The sequence below is a fragment of the Pristiophorus japonicus genome, chromosome 12, assembly GCF_044704955.1.
Source record: "Pristiophorus japonicus isolate sPriJap1 chromosome 12, sPriJap1.hap1, whole genome shotgun sequence".
In the NCBI taxonomy this organism is placed as follows: Eukaryota; Metazoa; Chordata; class Chondrichthyes; family Pristiophoridae; genus Pristiophorus; species Pristiophorus japonicus.
The window spans coordinates 101,648,146-101,670,477 of record NC_091988.1 but is presented as its reverse complement, the minus strand read 5'-3'; the positions used below and the strand labels follow the sequence as shown (position 1 = coordinate 101,670,477).

Here is a 22,332-nt window from a genome sequence, read left to right as displayed (position 1 = left end):
GAGAATAGATAAAAAAAAATATATATAACCATTTAGCACGTAAAGAAAGGGTTATAGAAATATTAACACCATGATTTGATTTTTTCAGGGAGTTAGGATTCTGTAAAGTAGGACATATAATGCATAATCATACATGGACTGTGGTATATGAGCTGAACAGCCTTTTCTCACTCCAAACTTTCTTAAGTTCTATAAAGCAATATTTCTTTAGTGGTGCTGTATCTAAACATACTTATTAAGTGCCATTAACTCCACTGTCCTTATTGGATTTCAGATACAGCTATTTCTTAGCGATAGCTGGATCAATACATTGAAGAAAGTTCTACGTTCTAGCCTATGGGATGTTCGAAAAGGTTGGTTTAACTTACGTGAGTCTAACTGGGAGGTTTATCGCAAATCTAAGCTACACATGTTGATGGAAATGATCAAGTATAACCTTCAGGACTCCCTCCGTTACCTTGTGCAAGACTCTCTTATCAACTACACTCAAATGATCCTTGATGGCTGCTATTCTACCCTCGACTGCTCTGAGGATATGAAATGGGGAGAAAACCTTATTGACAGCAATTTCAAGTAAGATTCCCAAGATAAATTGCACCTGAGCATATTTCCACCCAGTGCTCTGTTTTCAGAACTAGACATTTCCTATCGATTTCATCTTTTTAATTCCTGTATTTTCTTGGATCTGTTGTTTACACACAGTATAAAATACACATTTAAGTATAGGAGCAGCAAAATGGTTATATTTGAAACAGTGTTCAAAATCCCAGTGTTCACTGGTGGTGCTTCTCTGTTTGCTTCTTGCACTCACTTTTCTTCTATTTTCTTTTATTTGTCGTGTTGTTTCTCGACATCTTTTTTGTAGCTTCATTTTGCAAATGGCTTAGACAAGCTGCTGAGCCTGAATTAACATACATTGTTGAAATGGTACATTGACTAACTAAAATGTGATAGCAGCATTGGATTCAAAAATTTTTTTCAAGCTTATGCTAATTCTGGCCTCTCGTGCATCCCTGATTTTCTTTGCTCCTCCATTGGCAGCTGTGGAATTACCTCCCAAAACCTCTCCACCTCTCTACCTCTCTGTCCTCCTTGAAGACGCTCTTTAAAACCTACATCTTTGACTAAACGTTTGGTCATCTGTCCTAATAGCTCCTTCTGTGGCTCGGTGTAAGTTGTTGCAATTCCTTCAGTGATGTCACCAGCACTTGGTTGTTCTAACCAGACTGACCACAGACACCACAGGTCTTGCCATGGTACTCCTTCCTCTGTCAGCTCCTTCATCTTTGTGTGTACTCTAATTCTCTTCTGGCTGGCCTCCCATATTCCATCCTTCATTAACTTAAGCTCATCCAAAATCCTGCAGCCCGTATCCTAACTCGCACCAATACCCATTCACTCCTGTGCTCGCTGACCTACATCAGTTCCTGGTCCAGCAACACCTTGATTTTAAAATTCTCACCCTTGTTTTCAAATTCCTCAATAGCCTCACTCCTCCCTATCTTTGTAACCTCATCCAGCCCTATAACTCGCCGAGCACTCGGTGTTCCCGAAACACCCACCTCTCCACCTCACTCTCCTTTAAGATGCTCCTTAAAACCTACCGCTTTAACCAAGCTTTTGATCACTTGTCCTAATGTCTCTTTCTTTGGCTCGGTGTCAACTTATGCCTGATTACACTCCCGTAAAGTGTAGTGGTACGTTTTACTACATTAAAGGCACTATATAAATCCAAGTTGTTGTTGCTTGCTGTCACTTTCTCATTCAGGCCTTAATGTGTACAGTCTTAGCACTTTAGCTTTGGTCCTCCATGTAGTCTTTTCCAGCTGGGTGCTACTCCATCTGAGGACCCAGCTTTTCAGTCGTGCAGCACATTATGTTCTTGGCTATTACCAAGCCTTCTATTGCGAAGAACCCAGCTCTTTAGTTGTCATAATGATGGACTTCAGTCCAATGAGAATGGCAACATAGAAACATAGAAACATAGAAAATAGGTGCAGGAGCAGGCCATTCAGCCCTTCTAGCCTGCACCGCCATTCAATGAGTTCATGGCTGAACATGAAACTTCAGTACCCCCTTCCTGCTTTCTCGCCATAACCCTTGATCCCCCGAGTAGTAAGGACTTCATCTAACTCCCTTTTGAATATATTTAGTGAATTGGCCTCAACTACTTTCTGTGGCAGAGAATTCCACAGGTTCACCACTCTCTGGGTGAAGAAGTTTCTCCTCATCTCGGTCCTAAATGGCTTACCCCTTATCCTCAGACTGTGACCCCTGGTTCTGGACTTCCCCAACATTGGGAACATTCTTTCTGCATCTAACCTGTCTAAACCCGTCAGAATTTTAAACGTTTCTATGAGGTCCCCTCTCATTCTTCTGAACTCCAGTGAATACAAGCCCAGTTGATCCAATCTTTCTTGATAGGTCAGTCCCGCCATCCCGGGAATCAGTCTGGTGAACCTTCGCTGCACTCCCTCAATAGCAAGAATGTCCTTCCTCAAGTTAGGAGACCAAAACTGTACACAATACTCCAGGTGTGGCCTCACCAAGGCCCTGTACAACTGTAGCAACACCTCCCTGCCCCTGTACTCAAATCCCCTCGCTATGAAGGCCAACATGCCATTTGCTTTCTTAACCGCCTGCTGTACCTGCATGCCAACCTTCAATGACTGATGTACCATGACACCCAGGTCTCGTTGCACCTTCCCTTTTCCTAATCTGTCACCATTCAGATAATAGTCTGTCTCTCTGTTTTTACCACCAAAGTGGATAACCTCACATTTATCCACATTATACTTCATCTGCCATGCATTTGCCCACTCACCTAACCTATCCAAGTCACTCTGCAGCCTAATAGCATCCTCCTCGCAGCTCACACTGCCACCCAACTTAGTATCATCCGCAAATTTGGAGATACTGCATTTAATCCCCTCGTCTAAATCATTAATGTACAATGTAAACAGCTGGGGCCCCAGCACAGAACCTTGCGGTACCCCACTAGTCACTGCCTGCCATTCTGAAAAGTACCCATTTACTCCTACTCTTTGCTTCCTGTCTGACAACCAGTTCTCAATCCACGTCAGCACACTACCCCCAATCCCATGTGCTTTAACTTTGCACATTAATCTCTTGTGTGGGACCTTGTCGAAAGCCTTCTGAAAGTCCAAATATACCACATCAACTGGTTCTCCTTTGTCCACTTTACTGGAAACATCCTCAAAAAATTCCAGAAGATTTGTCAAGCATGATTTCCCTTTCACAAATCCATGCTGACTTGGACCTATCATGTCACCATTTTCCAGATGCACTGCTATGACATCCTTAATAATTGATTCCATCATTTTACCCACTACTGAGGTCAGGCTGACCGGTCTATAATTCCCTGTTTTCTCTCTCCCTCCTCACCCGCATATTTCAGGATCACTAAATAAACAGCATAGCAGAGAGATATTTTAACAAGCCACCGAATGTGACTGAATTCGTACTTCAAACACAGTATGCCAGACTTATTCATTCATTGTCCATTGCTGAAACTGCTATTTTTAGATCCCAGTGATTAAAACATTCGCTGAATGACACAGCTACCTTTCACAAAGTCATATGGGGAGAAATTGATTATGACCGCATAACTAGTGACGTGCAGACAGTGTGTACCCAAATTGGGAGAATCAAGAACCAAAATGAGCCTTGAGCCTCATTTCAATACTTTGGATGAACTGCCAGTGCCTGTCACATCTCCAGAGACAACTTGTCTATTTGAAGGGGATCAATTTCGGGCCAGCCCTCAGGTTACATCCCAGAAGTTGGGGAGGAAGGCCAATGGGAGATAGGGTTGATCGTAGCAGTGGAGCTGTCCCATCCACCCCTCATACTTGCAGCACTTCACAAAGCCATCATTATTTGTTTTGTTGATTGTCTCATCTTTCAGACTGCAGATAGTTTGTCTGTTCTTGTGTGTTTCAGGCCTAGGAAATTGCCTATTTTTATTCTGGACCTCAATCTGGATAGTAGCGGGGTGTACTTCAGCACGGCACTGGAGAGATTTAGAACTGTCATACTGACTCTGTTTGACAAAGCAATCACGGCCACACAGCATGTTCCTCATATAGAAAAGGTAAAATTTAATAGATTGTATTGTCGCCTAATACTATTTGGAATCAGGGATTTTATGAAGATTTTACCTCAGACAATTTGATAGGTGCAGTAGATTTCATGACAGAGCAGATTGTACATATTCTGTGGAAGCACCATGTTTGATGTAATGGATGTCTTTTCATATTCCATGCTATTTTATGAATAATTCATACTTATGCCACGCTCATCATAATAGCACGGTTAGTGAGTTGGTCTTACCGTAGGGAAAGGTTAGACAGCCAGATAGGGGATGGGTGACCAACAGGAAGAGCAGTGGAAGGAAGGTAGTGCAGGAGTTCCCTGCGGTCATCCCCCTGCAAAACAGATACACTGCTTTGGTACTGTTGAGGGGGATGACTCATCAGGGAAAGGCAGCAACAGCCAAGTCCATGGCACCGTAGGTGGCTCTGCTGCACAGGAGGGCAGGAAAAAGAGTGAGAGAGCTATAAGGGTTTCAATTGTAAGGGGAATAGATAGACGTTTCTGCGGCCGCAACTGAGACTCCAGGATGGTATGTTGCCTCCCTGGTGCAAGGGTCAAGGATGTCTCGGTGCGGGTGCAGGACATTATGAAAGGGGAGGGTAAACAGCCAGTTGTCGTGGTGCATATAGGTACTAACGATATAGGTAAAAAAACGGGATGTGGTCCTAGAAGACGAATTTAGGGAGCTAGGCGCTAAATTAAAAAGTAGGACCTCAAAAGTAGTAATCTCAGGATTGCTACCAGTACCACGTGCTAGTCAGAGTAGGAATCGCAGGATAACTCAGATTAATACGTGGCTTGAGGAGTGGTGCAGAAGGGAGGGATTCAAATTCCTGGGACATTGGAACCAATTCTGGGGAAGGTGGGACCAGTACAAACCAGACGGTCTGCACCTGGGCAGGACCGGAATCAATGTCCTAGGAGAAGTGTTTGCTAGCGCTGTTGGGGAGGGGTTAAACTAATATGGCAGGGGGATGGGAACCTATGCAGGGAGACAGAGGGAAGTAGAATGGGGGCAGAAGCAAAAGATAGAAGATAGAAAAGTAAAAGTGGAGGGCAAAGAAACCTAAGGCAAAAAGCAAAAAGGGCCATATTACAGCAAAATTCTAAAGGGGCAAAGGGTGTTAAAAAGACCAGCTTGAAGGCTCTGTGCCTCAATGCAAGGAGTATTCGGAATAAGGTGGACGAATTAACTGCGCAGATAGCAGTTAACGGATATGATGCAATTAGCATCACGGAGGCATGGCTCCAGGGTGACCAAGGCTGGGAACTCAACATCCAGGGGTACTCAACATTTAGGAAGGATAGACAGAAAGGAAAAGGAGGTGGGGTGGCGTTACTGGTTAAAGAGGAAATTAGGAAGGAAGGACATTAGCTTGGATGATGTGGAATCTGTATGGGTGGAGCTAAGGAATACAAAGGGCAGAAAACGCTAGTGGGAGTTGTGCACAGACCACCAAACAGTAGTAATGAGGATGGGAACAGCATCAAACAAGAAATTAGGGATGCGTGCAATAAAGGTACAGCAGTTATCATGGGCAACTTTAATCTACATATTGACTGGGCTAACCAAACTGGTAGCAATGCGGTGGAGGAAGATTTCCTGGAGTGTATAAGGGATGGTTTTCTAGACCAATATGTCGAGGAACCAACTAAAGGGCTGGCCATCCTCGACTGGGTGATTTGTAATGAGAAAGGACTAATTAACAATCTTGTTGTGCGAGGCTCCTTGGGGAAGAGTGACCATAATATAGTAGAATTCTTTATTAAGATGGAGAGTGACACAGTTAATTCAGAGGCTAGGGTCCTCAACTTGGGGAAAGTTAACTTCGATGGTATGAGACGTGAATTGGCTAGAATAGACTGGCGAGTGATACTTAAAGGGTTGACAGTGGATAGGCAATGGCAAATATTTAAAGATCACATGGATGAACTTCAACAATTGTACGTCCCTGTCTGGTGTAAAAATAAAACGGGGAAGGTGGCTCAACCGTGGCTAACAAGGGAAATTAAGGATAATGTTAAATCCAAGGAAGAGGCATATAAATTGGCCAGAAAAAGCAGCAAACCTGAGGGCTGGGAGAAATTTAGAATTCAGCAGAAGAGGACAAAGCGTTTAATTAAGAGGGGAAAATAGAGTATGAGAGGAAGCTTGCTGGGAACATAAAAACTGACTGCAAAAGCTTCTATCGATATGTGAAGAGAAAAAGATTAGTGAAAACAAACGTAGGTCTCTTGCAGTCAGATTCAGGTGAATTTATAATGGGGAACAAAGAAATGGCAGACCAGTTAAACAAATACTTTGGTTCTGTTTTCACGAAGGAAGACACAAATAATCTTCCGGAAATACTAGGGGTCCGATGGTCTAGTGAGAAGGAGGAACTGAAGGATATCCTTACAAAGCGGGAAATTGTGTTGGGAAAATTGATGGGATTGAAGGCCGATAAATCCCCGGAGCCTGATAGTCTGCATTCCACATACTTAAGGAAGTGGCCCTAGAAATAATGGATGCATTGGTGATCATTTTCCAACAGTCTATCGACTCTAGATCAGTTCCTATGCAGTGGAGGGTAGCTAATGTAACACCACTGTTTAAAAAAGGAGGGTTAGAGAAAACGGGGAATTATAGACCGGTTAGCCTAACATCAGTAGTGGGGAAAATGTTGGAATCAATTATTAAAGATGAAATAGCAGCGCATTTGGAAAGCAGTGACAGGATCGGTCCAAGACAGCATGGATTTATGAAAGGGAAATCATGCTTGACAAAACTTCTGGAATTTTTTGAGGATGTAACTAGTAGAGTGGACAAGGGAGAACCAGTGGATGTGGTGTATTTGAACTTCCAAAAGGCTATTGACAAGGTTCCACACAAGAGATTGGTGTGCAAAATTAAAGCACATGGTATTGGGGGTAAAGTATTGACGTGGATAGAGAACTCGTTGGCAGACAGGAAGCAGAGAGTCGGGATAAACAGGTCCTTTTCAGAATGGCAGACAGTGACTAGTAGGGTGCCTCGGCTCAGTGCTGGGACGCCAGCTATTTACAATATACATTAATGATTTAGATGAAGGAATTGAGTGTAATATCTCCAAGTTTGCAGATGACACTAAACTGGGTGGTGGTGTGAGCTGTGAGGAGGACACTAAAAGGCTGCACGATGACTTGGACAGGTTAGGTGAGTGGGCAAATGCATGGCAAATGCAGTATAATGTGGATAAATGTGAGGTTATCCACTTTGGTGGCAAAAACACGAAGGCAGAATATTATCTGAATGGCGGCAGATTAAGAAAAGGGGAGGTGCAACGAGACCTGGGTGTCCTGGTTCATCAGTCATTGAAAGTTGGCATGCAGGTACAGCAGGTGGTGAAGAAGGCAAATGGTAAATGGTATAGCTAGGGGATTTGAGTATAGGAGCAGGGAGGTCTTACTGGAGTCGTACAGGGCCTTGGTGAGGCCTCACCTGGAATATTGTGTTCAGTTTTGGTCTCCTAATCTGAGGAAGGACGTTCTTGTTATTGAGGGAGTGCAGCGAAGGGTCACCAGTCTGATTCCCGGGATGGTGATTCCCGGGATGGTGAGACTGACATATGAGGAGAGATTGGATCAACTGGGCCTTTATACACTGGAGTTTAGAAGGATGAGAGGGGATCTCATAGAAACATATAAAATTCTGATGGGATTGGACAGATTAGATGAAGGAAGAATGTTCCTGATGTTGGGGAAGTCCAGAACCATGGAACATAGTCTTAGGATAAGGGATAAGCCATTTCGGACTGAGATGAGGAGAAACTTCTTCACTCAGAATTCCCGACCGCAGAGAGTTGTTGATGCCAGTTCATTGGATATATTCAAGAGGGAGTTAGATATGGCCCTTACGGCTAAGGGATCAAGGGGTATGGAGAGAAAGCAGGAAAGGGGTACTGAGGGAATGATCAGCCGTGATCTTATTGAATGGTGGTGCAGGCTCGAAGGGCCGAATGGCTTACTCCTGCACCTATTTTCTATGTTTCTATGAGACAAACATTTCAGAACTTTAAAAGAGGGAGAGCTGAACACAGCTGGAACTGAAGAAATGTAGGCGAGATATTGAAGGCATCATCAAAAAGACAGGTTTTTAAGAATCACTTGAAAGAAGATCCCAAGGTGAAGTGGTTTATGAAGAAAATTGAACAGCAAATTAACGTCTCAAAAATTGACCTTTGATAGTGGAGTTGAGAGAGCAAGCAGTCATCATCATTGGCAGTCCCTCGAAATCGAGGAAGACTTGCTTCACTCTAAAAGTGAGTTCTCAGGTGACTGTATTTGACTTTTAGCAAAGCCAGAATGTGGAATTTGCAGGACTTGCCCTTTCCCTTGAGTGAGAGCCCAGCTGTGCAGTAGTGGTTGCTTTTCTCCAGGCCGGACCCATCAAAGCAGCGACCCTGTCCTCCAAGGGTGTCAGTGGGTGCAGATTTGCCGGGCCTCTCCCTGTTCGAGTTCTTTCCCTTTTGTTGTGTGCCACCTTCCTCTGCAAAGATAAAAATATAACTTTAAGAGAGGGTGTGTTTCTGCTGGTTGGGACATACAGATGGTCACATTTACAATTGCAATTCCAGTGAATAAATGAAAATATTACTTGCACTAACTATTTGACCAAGGTCCTGCCACTTCTTTTTGCACGGGCCTCCAAATCTCGGGGTGGTCGCCGTTGACCAGTAATCTTCTGCAAGTTGGTTCCAGCGTTTCTTCATTTCTTTTGATTAAACTTTTATGTAACCTCTGCTGGTGTCCAGCTCGTGCCTCAATTACAGGAACTCATGCCTCCACTTCATGCTGTGAGAAATTCTTGATCCTTGAGCCATAATGCATATTGCTGTTCCGATTTTTCCACTGAGAATTAAAGTTCTCATGCACAACTGGCTCTTTAAAAATGGCTGAATGCAAACCGGGAGGTGTACTGAGCATGTCTTTTTTTTCCTGCGCATGCGCAGAAGGAAGGGCATCGTTTTTCTGGCGGAAACCCGGTCTGAACCTGCCCCAGTGTTAGTTTCTCAACTGTGGGGTCTGCCAGTGGCTCACAGACCCGACAGCAAGTGGCGGGCCAATCAATTAAGGTACCTAACAGGTAGTTTAAAGGTATTTAAGAGGATTATAACCAGGCACTTACCATTTAACCACCTTTTTGACGAGTTTGCCATCCCTCGGGGAACATGCCAGGTAATTGTGTCGGGTTCTCAATGACTCTCCATTGTTTTCAATAGGTGACAGCTGCAAAAGTAGTATAAAAGCTACCATTTCACAGCTGTTCACTTTCCAATCTCAGAAGCTGTAGCCTTCATTGTTTGGAAGAGTCTTTTCAACTTCATATACTTTGGAATTGTTTGTAGTGAACTCTATTTTCACTGTAACCTTCTTGCAGGAATACTTCTGACCATTGACAGATTGCTTCTGTCAACTGAAATGGATCTGGCATATCAAGAATCAAAATGGGAATAATTTATGCTCTCTCATCTTGGTCCTCAGAGTCTGGTGAGGAACAGCCACAGAAGCAGCAACAACAAGAGCACCAACCTTCTCCTGAGGCACTTCATGCTGCACAGGGCAGAGGGCACCATCACAGGAATGCACCGCGCCGAAGGCATTACCCCCAGCACAGGGTGAGCTACCTCAACATGACAGAGCAGCAATGCTGAAGGAGACTCAGGCTATCGCGCCAGGTGGTCACCGACCTTTGCGCTTTGCTGGAGGAAGACCTGCAGCCCAGCGGAAGGGGTGGACACCCATTACAAGTGGCTGTCAAAGTCACCCTTGCCCTCAACTTCTTCGGTTCAGGGTCCTTGCAGGAATCTGCCACAGACATTAGCAGCATTTCCCAGTCTGCTACACACAGATACATCACACAGGTCACCAATGCCCTGGTTAACAAGTCGGACAACTATATAAAGTTTTCCACTGATCAAGCCAGTGTGACTGAGCGGGCAATTGGCATTGCCGCTCTGGCTAGCTTCCCATGGGTCCAGGGAGTGATTGACTGCACACAGGGCGATCAGGGCACCCCATCGCAATCCAAGAGCTTTTGTGAACCACAAGGATTTCTACTCCCTAAATGTTCAGCTGGTGTGTAACCACAATAAAATCATCATACATGTGTGCGCCAAGTTTCCTGGCAGCTGCCTTGATTAGTACATCCTGTGCCACTCTACCATCCCTCAGCTATTCGCACTGCCAACCAGTCTTTCAGGCTGGCTGCTTGGGAACAAGGGCTATCCCCTCAAGACATGGCTGATGACACCTTTGAGGAGGCCAGCGAACGAGGATGATGGCTGGTACAATCAGAACCTCATCTCCATGCGAAGTATGATAGAGCAAACGATAGGGTTGCTTAAAATGCAGTTCATGTGCCGGGACAAATCTGGAGGGGCCCTTCAGTATGCACCAGCGAAGGTATTCAGAATAGTTATGGTCTGCTGCGCTCTGCACAACATCGCTCAGCAGAGAGGATTGGCACTAGATGATGAAGACGGCGCAGAGCAAAGAGCCTCATCAGACGAGGATCAAAAACATGAGGTTGGCATCCCTGATGAGGAAGACCTGGAGGAGCCAGCACTGCCATTTGCATGAGAACGTTGCTGCTCAGAACGCCAGAGACGCCCTCATTATTGCTAGGTTCCAGTAACATTGTGGATGTCACACATTTGCCTGGCACAGGCGTCCACATGTTGGCATCATCCCACACCAGCAACATAAACCATTCAATCAATGACTACTTCCTTCTTTTCATCATCAGCACCATTGCTGCATGTCAAATCAGCTCTGACCCTACACTTTGCCACCTCCAATCTAGCCCACACATCTGGCTGCGACTGCAAAATGTGACAAAGAAATGATTTAATTACTAGCTCCATATTTTACAACACACCCGCATGATAACGTTTGTGACTATTTGTGTGGGGCCTTTCTTTTTTGGGTGCTTCTACGTGGTGCTACCGCTGTGGCTTCAGCAGAGGTAGAGACAGCCTCCTCACCTCCCTGCTGCTACTGCTTAGACGCCTTTGGCGGTCGTCCTCTGGGTTTTGGGGCCTGTGATGGCCCCGCCAAAGTCTGCTCCTCCTGTGACTGTGCAGGGGCAGACTCGGCCATCACTCAGGGGAGGTATCTGGGACTCTGACCGAGGTGCTGGCGAGGGGGTGGAAGTTGGAGCGCTTGGAGTGGAGCTGCCATTTACATGTCCTCTCCCACCGGCATCCCTTTCATGGGACACTCGCACCTCCCTGTTAGCAAGGAGCTGGAGAGCACCTTTCTGCACTTCACTGTGGACATTAGGCCCATGTCTATACTGACATTTCTCTTAGAAAGGACATCTATGAGCCTCCTCCATAGGTGCCCATCTATCCTCCATAGATGAAACATCTATCCTCCATAGATGACCATCTATTTAGAAGAGAAACCATGTTGTCATTACACTGGCGCTGGTGGCCATCCTATCCATCGAGGAAGCTATAGATGCCAGTGACTGCGCCATGGTGCTGCTCATGTTGGAGATGGACTCCTCCATTCTCTGCACACTCAGTCAGCGCAGTCGCAAAACCAGTCAGAACCTCCTGCAGGATTGCCCTCTCCTTGGATGGCCGCCGAGGCTCAGCGTCTGCATGCAGCCTAACAGAGCTAGGAGACTCCTGCACCTTCTGACGCGGAGTTTCCACTGCTGCCACTGTCTTCACCATCTGTTCTTGCTCACTTGTGATCTGTGAGACACCAGGTGACAACACTATATCTCGTGACAGCCCCACCGAGGTGCACATATCTGCGCTGGTGCTGGTTTGCATTCTGGGAGGTGAAACTGCGCCCTCGAGGCCGAAGGCTCCTCTGAGGAATCTTGTTCCTCTTGCTCTTAGACAGTGGTGGGGGGTGCTCCTGATGGACATGTTGGAGTGACTGATGAAAGGCATGCAACTGTATGGATAATATTTCTGTAACTAGCTTCTTCGATTTAGCCCCTCTCTCTGTCCCACACATCCGAAACCTCCATCACACCGCTGCCTCCTCCACACTTGACAAATGAAAGATAGACTGAGGGCCTCTTCCATTCTCTCCCTCTTATTGTGGTCAATCTTTTCCTGCAAGTAGGCAAAGAAGAAAAGGTTTAAAGAGACTGATGGAAGAACCGTCATTAATGGAATGGCATACAGCTTCACAGGGAGACGTTGATGGAGTGGCTTGGCAATACCAAATTGCCTCCTTTTGTGCTGTTACTTGCTTTTATTGTATAACGATGATGCCGAGTGTGAGGGGTGGAAATTAAGATGGGAACCTTATATAATGTAAATAGAGAGAGACGGATGGATGAAGGTCTAAGGGATTTTGGCTGAGTAACGTTGTGCAGGAGTATTCTTGGCAATACACAGTGGTGGGGATGTGATGACAGGCACAAAATCATCAAGATAAGTGTGGGTTTAGACTTACTTTTCCTGATCTTAGAAGATTATTAAATCTTTTCCTGCATTGTATCCAGGTGCGAGACACCACTGAATTCGCCGTAATCTCTTCAGCTATATGAAGTCACGCTGATTTAGTCTGTTGGGGAGGCCTCTTCCTGCCATCCGCAGGGAAGAACCTCCCTACATGCCCTCACTCCCTCAACAAGATGCTGCAGGGACTCATCAGTAAAACAAAGTGCCGATCTCTGCCTTTCAAACGTCATGGTACAGACCTCCACTCACTAACACAAACTTCACGAAAGAAAATCCAACTGTCGGCAAACGGGGTCATGGCCACTTTCAATATACCGGCAAGAAGCACGTCATCTGATAACGTCACCAGACCCGCTCCCATTAATTGGAATGGGAAACGGGCAGTGTGGACCTAACAAAGCCATTACGGTAAGATCTTATTTTTGGCCGGGATCACTGCAGGAGCTGGTTTGTCACCCGCTCCCGCCTTCACCTCGCCCCAGGTAGGGGAAATCACAGACAAAGTGTGGAGACAGACTGATTGTTGAATATGCCAGGTGGACATGTCTTGAGTTTTACTGCTTCTCAGCTAGATTTCCAGGATCTGCATTAGGAATCTTATGGAAGATCTTTTGAAGCTACAATCGCTATGGAGGAAGAGGTACTCTGGTTGCTAAAGACATTGAAAAGATAACATGTTTATGATTTCATTACACATAATGGCCAGAGCAATTCTTCTCTTCATGTTACCTCACATTATTGAGCCTCATTAGATGGGGAAACTTAAGGGGATAATGTGGTTCCAGCACAGCGTCACCAGGACCACTTCTCCTCAGGTACCTTACACTCCACTGAGTTAACCTTACATAATTATGCTAAGTTAACTCATTGAAATTGTTATGTCTTTAGATGCTCTGATAATGACTCCACGAGGCAATGTGTTGTACTTGAACAGTAGTGACCTTAGTCCTTTATTGCTAACTCCAGAGTGAGGATCACACATGGGTGACCTGCCTTTTATACTAGGCCAGGCACAGGTAACCTACAAGTTTCCCACTGCTGTGCCCTCTGGTGGCACACCTTGTGATAGTACAAACAGTAGCCATGTAGGATACATGACATCATTCTCCCCCAAGCCTTTAGTGCAAATCACCTCTGCATTGACTGTGCTCTGGACTTAGCTCTATCTGGTTGACCCTTGGTGGGTCATTTCTATCTTGGGTGAATGGTTGGTGTTTCGTGTGTGTCCCTGAGCACTCCATTCTCTCCATATAGATTATGCCGGAGGCTCATTACATTCATATACATTCAAGTCCAGAAATACAAGTTTGCATTACATTTGTGGTTCAGTTGTGAGACAAGTACATTCGACTGGTGGGATACATTATCGATACGTACTGGGGACAGGTTAGTTCCAGAACTGCTGGATGATGTACAGGCAGTCTGGTGGCAGCGCGGTGCCCAGAGCTGGCAGTGGGAACCCGGTTGGCTCAGGTTGCCTGCTCTCGGGGCTATTACCGTTGCTCCTTGTGTCGGGCAGGTTCACAGATGTCTGTGACCTCCCTGTCTTTTCTTTGTGCCCTGGGTCGCTGCTGCTCCCTGAGGAGCTATCATCTAGCAGTGCTCAGGGAACTGCTGACTTGCTTGCCTGGGCATTGTTTGGGTTGGGATCCTGACTGGTCCCAGTCCCCTTTGGGAGAACTGTAGCGGGTGGCCCTTTGTTCCCAGGTATGGCCTTGGTGACGATGGGGTCTTGGGGCTGCCTCTTAGCACAGTTTGGTTTTTCAGGCTCGTGGCGGTTGGTGCCATTCGGTACCTGCGAGGCGGAGCTGATCAGGGGCAGGGTATCGATACCGTTGCCGTTGCCCTCCTGAGATCACTTGCTCTGCAGCTTGTATATATTAGCTGCATGTGGCCACACTCCGTGGTGCATCACTCTGGTCCCAGGGACGCAGGCTACAACGTTGGGTAGCTCGCTGGATCTGTGTGCTCCCGATGGGTGTTTGCCTGCTGCATTGGCACTATGCAGTTGAAATCCTACATCGCACAACGTTTCATTACTTATTGTGAATAACCTGTAGCTCCGACCGCAATCGCGCAACTTTTCCTTGCTTATTGCACGTATACAACTCTGATCATCAATTGCACATTTTACATGATGGCAATCGCGCGACCTTTCCTTGCTTATTGCATGTACACGACTCTGATCATCACTTACACATTTTACATCTAACTCACAGTTGCTATTACATTGCTTGAGTGTGTGGAACTGTCCCTTTAAATGTGGTGGGTTGCAGGCCTCCTTTAGGAGAGCCTTGCTTTCTTTACCCCAATCCTCTTCTCCGTTTGGTGCCACGTGTTGCTCCATCAGTGCTGCACCTCGTGGTCTGGCCGCCGCCACCTTTTTCTTCAGTGCATCACCTCATGGTTCAGGGGCCATCTTTCCTCCATCCACGATGTCGACTGCGGTGATCCTCTTCTCCCCGGGTTCTGCCACCAAAGCTGGGGAGTCGCCTTTGGATCCGATTTTCTTCCTCCGGAGTCCTGCCACTGGAGCCTGGAAGGTTCCGTTCGTCTCAGCTGGATCCATGCAGTCGTGCTGGGCGGTCTTTGCGTCGGGTGCTGTGCTGGTCTGCTCTCTGGTGCCGGATCCAACCTCAGGTGAGGGTTTGCCTCTGAGCGCAGAGGATGTCGATCCCACTTCCAATGGATCTTCTCCATCCACCTTCTTCCAAGTAGCGTTGGTCCATCACCTGCAACAATCCACAGAGGTAACTTGTGCACTGCACCATCATGGAGTACCTTTACATCCGCACTACCAACGACTGGAATAAGTTCATCGGTGTAGGTGCGCAGCTTTGCCTAAACCGGGACCAACTTGGATCGTTCAGCTTGATTGTTCCATAGCCTCTCAAAGGCTTCTTGATTCATTACTGACTGGCTCGTCTCCATGTCCATTTCCATGAAGACTGGAACGCCATCTATCTCGACTTCCATCCTCAACGGGGAACACTCGGTGGTGCAGGTAAACATATTATATACCTCATCGTGGGCTGAGCTGCCTCTCTGCCTATCGTTTCATAATCTACGCTGGATTCATGGCCATATGCAGACTCTTCATTGACACAGGGAGTCATATTTCTCTTACACATTCGCTGGAGGTGGCCCTTTGTGCTGCAGCCTTTGCATACATCGTCTTTAAAACGGCATTGGTTGAGCCCTATAATTACCTCCACAACGCCAGCATGGGGTTACTCGTTAGCCCCCCTCGGCGGCCTCTGAGTTAAGGGACTCGGGGGCCTGTTCTCTCTTCCCTGAGAAGGTTCATGTTCTACAGTCCAGCCTCTAAAAGGCGCCACTCTGCACAGTACTTGTCGGGTTTGCGTCCTGAGGATGAGTCATCTGCCTAGAGCCGCAGGTCGAGGTCACAGAAATGGCATTCTGCAGTGTGACTGTGGTATCCGCCGACAGTAGCTTATGAAGAAGGCCCTCATGGCCGATTCCTATGACAAAAATGTCCCGCAGCACTTCGGTGAGGTGGTCGCCGAAATAACACAGTGCCGCCAGCCTCCTAAGGTCTGCAGCGTATTTCGCGACTTCCTGGCCTTCGAACCGGTGTCTAGCTGTGAGGCTGCTCTCCTTGGGCTTGAATTGCTTATGGATCAGTGTTACGAGCTCCTCGTACGTCTTGGTCTTTGTCTTCGCTGGTGCCAGCAAATCACTGGCGAGGCCATAGACTGTGGGCCCATAACTGGTTAGCAGGATAGCTCTGTGCTTGCCAGCCAGTGTGGCCGGGTTGTCTCCTGTCAGGCCGTTTGCTGTGAAGAAATGGTTGAGCCTCTCCACAAAGGCGTCCCAATCATCACCATCGGCGAACTGCTGCAACGTACCAAGGGTAGCCATTTTTGCGTGAAAGTCCGTAATCTCGTCGACAATTGTTATGTCTTTAAATGCCCAGATAATGACTCCACAAGGCAATGTGTTGTACTTGAACTGTATTGACCTTAGTCCTTTATTGAAAACTCTAGAGTGAGGATCACACATGGTGGCCTGTCTTTTATACTAGGCCAGGCACACCTGTACAGGTAACCTACAAGTCTCCCATTGCTGTGCCCTCTGGTGGCACACATTGTGATAGTACAAACAGTAGCCATGTAGGATACATGACAGAAATGTATCTGCGCTGGGAGCACTATAGGGCTGGGGAGCGGAATGTCGTGCACCATCAACTACTGAAGGGCTGCTAGTTGCCCTTAAAGCACCTCTATTGTTTTTTTTAAATAAGTTTGAAGCATCCAGGAGGAAGAGAGAACTACCAAGGAGGAAAACCATTTAAAAAAATCTAGATCTCCCCAATTCCTGATGATTTTTTCATTTTTATTGTATTGTTTAGTTTGTCTTGCAGAGCATGTTCCAAATGGGTGCTGAGGGTCTGGAATATTGCTCAGGCACAGCAGCAGCATTATGTGGAGGACCTTTAACTAACATAAAAATTGGGGCCTTGATGAACCTTATATAGAATTACATAGAATGTTACAGCACAGAAACAGAGTATTCAGCCCAACAGGTCTAAGCTCCACTCAAGTCTTCTCCCACCTCACTTCATCTCACCCTATCAGCATAGCCTTCTATTCCTTTCTCCATCATGTATTTATTTAGCTTCCCTGTAATTCCCTTTGTGCACATTCTGTGTGCAGGCTTCTAACGTACTACATGTGGGTCAAGCACCTGGACATGTGCCATGCAATTTGGGTGCAGCTGATACCTCAGGAAATACTGAGCCCCCACGACTGAAGCACGGTGGCGCTTCAGGCACATCCCATCGCATTATTGGCCACATAATTGCCTTCTTCCTTCCTAACGATTTTTAATTTTTTTTATTATATTATTCAGTTTGTCCTGGAGGAGATGTTTCAAAGTGGAACGCCACTGCTGGAGTCTGTGTGGCATAACGAGCCACCCGTACAAGAGTTGCGTAACACAATAAAAAATGCCATCGAGCAAGCACTGATACCGCTGAGAAGCTATGCCAAGGAATTTGAAAAATACAAGGAACTCAACGAGTTGAATATTGGGAAATATGTAAAGTCAGTAATGATATATCATCAGGATATATTACAATTATTGTAATTTATTGATTAGGAGTTATACTGTCAGGGCATAATTGCGACCTACCCCGATTAGCTCAGCAGGTAAGTGCACCAAACAGTGTTGTGCTCAACCATATAGACCAGGAAGATCCTTGGTCTGTGTGAAGTTGGCTGAGCTTAACTTCAGCAGCAGTGAGAGCACAACAGTTGCTATAATGTGCCCAAGCAAGGGAGGTGGAAAAAAATCAACAGGGGTTCCTTCTGATTACTGTTCCATGATCCCTGTTGGAAAACTGTGACATTTATGTGACCAAACTGCTCAGTAGTAGCGGGTCACTTATTTAAATATGTTAATGAGGCTGTGGCCTCAAATTTTAACGGACTTTTACATTTAGCGGCTGCAGGCCAGGTTTCCCAGGGTTCGGGAAACCCAGCAGCAGAAGGAAGCCGAATCCAGCACTGGTGTGGGCCAGGAGGAGCAGGAGTGCTTCCCCCCGGCCCCTCAAGCAAACCTGCTCCCTTCCCACGATAGACAGACCTTCCCTGCAATCGGAAATCCCCCTCAGATCTTGGCCAATAGCTTCACCCCCCACCCGATCGATCCTGACCCACAATTCGCCCCGATCCGCAACCTGTTCAATCCCCCCATAATCTCTTCCTAATCCCCGTTCTCTTCAACTCCAACCCCACGACCTCCCCAACACACGAGTTCCCCCTGACCAGCAGTCTCTTCAGACACCCCATGAATTCCCCCCAGCCCGCGATCTCTTCAATTCCTCACCATGATCTCCCCTCAACCCGCGATCTCCCCAATTCATGACCTCCCCCCCGCCCCACCCATGATCTCTTCAACCCCCCCGCCATGATCTCCCTCTGACCCACAATCTCTTCAACCCCCTTCTTTGTAATCTCTCCCTCCTCTCTGTTCCCTGGTGGCGACTTCCAACGCAGGCCATCCCACCCGACAGCCAAGCAGCCACTCAATCTGGCTGGCTGGCTGGCGGCTGGGAAACGGGGAGAAAAATCTAAGATGAGGTCCTGTCGTTAAATTTGGTGTGACCTCCGCTTTACATGCTTTTCCGGATTTCTCAGTCGCTATAACCCCTGCCCCCTGCTTCCGCCCCGTAAATATCCAGGGCCATTGAAATATCCTCATACAGAAAGCCCCACAAGTGATGCGATTCAAGGCTTAATCCACAACTCTGCTGCATTTTTGATCTCCGCTGTAGTGTTGAGTGGGGGGGTGGGCGGTACCACGTAGAGGCCTGGTGCTTCTCCTTTCACAGCAGCATTGGTGGAGGCCCATGAAGATATTCTTTCTCCCAGTCTTTTCACTCACAGTTTGTGAAGAAAAATATATAGCAAGATTATCTCGGAATAAGTGAAAGTTTTTATTTCACTTTTTCACTTTAATTTTTAACTCATTATAAAATGACTTTGTCTCCTTCCCTGTTGGAGTTAATGTAAGAGAGCAGATCTAAATTATAGGCCATATGCATCTTCGAAAGCTCCAGTGACTCCTGCAGCCACTCTGAAATAGAGCAGCAAATTACAATTAATTTGTAATTTACCCTCTGGAAGGGAGTTTTTAATGTGTATTCCTTGAATTGGGTACTTTCTATTGTAATTCTTACATGTGTGTCACAAGGTTCCATGATATTCAATTAAATGACCCTCAAGTACAAAATGTTTGAACACTTCCATAATTGAGGGGTGTGCTTTGATGTTTTGAATGGTCTTTTTCATTGTAGACGTTTCCTAAGAAATGTCTAGGCTCCACCCAACACATTCCCATGACTGAGTGGAATGAACCATGTGAGGAATTGCAAGTATGAGCCCACATGACGCCATCCAAACGTACAATACATTAGAGCACCAACATGCTATGCTACTGTCTATCTGTCCATTGTGTTCTGCCCCTATGGTAGGTTCTAACTCAAGTTTCACACTTGAGATTCTTGAGCCGCTTACTAGGGAAGAGTTGCAGAGGTGATTCCCCATTGCCTTTCTCATGTTTTGTCTTTATCTCCAGAATACCTTCTCCTAGGTGGACTGCAACCAAGGCTAAAGAGCCCCACCTACCCTTTATGATGAGGAAAGCCACCCATACCCAGCGGATTCAAGTACTTCTGCTGGATACCAACTCAGTATTCAGAACTGGCATTCCAGTCTCCACTCACCAGGGTCGTTTGGAATGGGGCTGAACCCAGCCCTTATGTTCAGAGGTGGGAATACTACCCCTGAGCCAGTAGTCACTCCGTCCAGACACGAGTCTCCCGCCGGATGTCAACCCAGTATTTAGAGGCCATATTCTAGTCTCTACTCACTCGGGCTGTCTGGAGTGGAACTGAAACCTTTCACCTCCTGACTCAGAGGTAGGAATGCTACCACATTGCCAAAGGCTCACTCCCTATGCTGATGTATGTCCCCCCAAAAATAGTGGCATATATACAACTTGGGTAGATCCACAAAATGTCATTTTAATTATTAAAGCATCTCCAGTTGTAGCGTTTCAGTTTCCAATATCTGCTCTTTTTAATTGTTTGTGTTACAAACTGTAGCACCTTTAACAACCTGGATCCAACAGTTCATGAGGTGAAACTCGAAGTTGAGCGGCATTTGAAGAAGAAAAAAAACATTGATCGCATGATTCCTAACACTATCATCATTGGGCCCTTTATTATCAATGTGGAGATGTTGCGGATCAACCTTTCCAAGAAATGCAATGGCTTGGCCCAAGCTGTGTTGAAAATGTTTGCCAAAAAGCTTCATGCACAAGTGGAAGAGGTAAGTTTTTTTAAAATCAGGCTTTAATTTTCTGTGGTACTAAACAACTGTTGTGATTTAATTCCAAATTGTCCATTAGTCTGGTAAATTGAACCAGCTGCGATCTAACTCTATATGACGTGCATATGAATTCATTCCCAGATGTGCTGTTCCTTTGCTTTGAAATGAATAAATAATTGGGCATGACTCCAAACTGTGATTAAGTCAATAGACAATTTATATGTAGAATAACAGATACCCAAGATTTTATTATAGGTTGGAATCTAATCAAGGAATTTGAATGGTTTATATATGTAACATATATAAGGGGTGTGGGCTACAGACTGGCATCTAATCAGGGTTTGCATGGTTTAGACATAAAATAACAGATACCTCGGAATGTGTTATGGGCTGTAATCTAACAAGGGTTTGGGATGGTTTGCATATGGAAAAATGGATGTCTGAGGGGATTAGAATGCATAGAGTCAAATATTAAAGGATAAGGAATGTCCAGTGGGAGTATTTTCTATTCAAAGTACTCCTCCCTTGCTGCACTGTTGGAGTGACATTCTTTTGGATGAGTGAGGCCCTCCCTGCCCTCTCAGTTGGACATTAAAGATCCCACAGCACTGTTTGAAGAAGAGCAGAAGTGTTGTCCTAGCCCGTATATGTCTCTTAACAAACATCACAAAAACAAATTATCTGGTAATTTATCTTATTGCGTTTTATGAGACCATGTTGTAAGCAAAATTTGCCTTTATAGCAACAGGGATTACACTTCAAAAGCACTTCTTTGGCTGTGAAATGTTTTGGAATATCCTGAGGACATGAATGATGCTATATAAATGCACATTCTTTCTTTATTCCTCCCCTATCAATGGCTAAGACCTAATCCAAAATAGCCTTAGTTTAGAAGTAAGATGCTTCTACCTGGGTAGGGAAGCAAACTTGGAATGCAAGCCTAGCTACAGAACCCATATGCATCTCTTAGTGTTACTGGCAGAGGCCTGATAATAGGTCGTCTTCCTGTCAGCTTAACTTAGAAGGGACATTAAGGAAGCAGGAAAAAACTATTTATAAAATTGGAGAGGAAATCATCAAAAAATTGTTTGATTTCTATGTAATGATTCTATGTGATTTCTATCCTTTAGATTAATGATGATTATAGAATGATCAATAGAAAATTGTTTGACAAGGCTAACACAATTGAAGACTTGACAGACCACCGAGAGTGGATGAAGAAAATTCCTGAATTGCTGAAAATAAATGAGGTACGAACATTTAAAAACATGAAAGAAAAGATAATTCAGCCCATCAACTCCCTTTCTTAAATGTACAATTTCTCCATGGATTCTGCCCTACTCATTTAATTTCCTGAGAGAACGTGCTACATAAATATTTCTTGATTCAAACAGCTTTTGAGTAAAATGACAGAAAATTCATCCATAATCGCATCTCCTCCATTCAGTGCAGTTTGGCTAACCCTGCTCACCAGACAGCAAACCTGGTCTGGTGTCTTCCAACTCCTATCCCAGCAACATAGGAGCCATTGTGTTGTAGATGGGGGCCACAGAAATAATTTATGTAATTCTTTGATCGCATTCACATTAAAGTGGATTTATTTTTTAGTATTTTAAACTTAATTTTTACATAGATATATATACTTCAACTTACATTTCTCTGTCCCGAAATATAGCCCTGACATTATCATTCACCATGGGATGGGAATTCCTCTCATTGCAAACAGTAACAACAATGTAGGTGGTGGTGAAAAATTATGGAATTCAGGCAGTTGGGGCTAATGGACTAGTGAAAGTAATTCTGACCTTGTTAAAGACTTGTTAAAGGCTAATGAAGGGAAGGACTGCTCAATCAACTTGCCATGTAAAGCTTCTCAACAGTTGACTCATTGGCCCCGATATTTACGGGGA

General features: G+C 45.5%; 1 protein-coding gene across 8 annotated transcripts in view; it reads left to right on the top strand.

The window, feature by feature from the left end:
* Positions 1 to 22,332, top strand: part of dnah1 (dynein, axonemal, heavy chain 1) — a 668,552-nt gene that overhangs the window by 146,083 nt on the left and 500,137 nt on the right. For 6 of the 8 annotated variants that reach the window (XR_011596078.1, XM_070895813.1, XM_070895814.1 and 3 more), the window contains exons 11-15: positions 275 to 573; positions 3,964 to 4,114; positions 17,439 to 17,632; positions 20,197 to 20,422; positions 21,553 to 21,672. Coding sequence is in view for 7 of the 8 variants with exons in the window: in XM_070895813.1 (XP_070751914.1) it covers positions 275 to 573; positions 3,964 to 4,114; positions 17,439 to 17,632; positions 20,197 to 20,422; positions 21,553 to 21,672 (990 nt within the window). In the remaining variant the exon portion in view is untranslated. Of the gene's footprint in view, positions 1 to 274; positions 574 to 3,963; positions 4,115 to 17,438; positions 17,633 to 19,184; positions 19,560 to 19,667; positions 20,423 to 21,552; positions 21,673 to 22,332 lie in introns of those variants that run through there. The other 2 variants (XM_070895816.1, XM_070895818.1) reach the window with 2 other exon arrangements.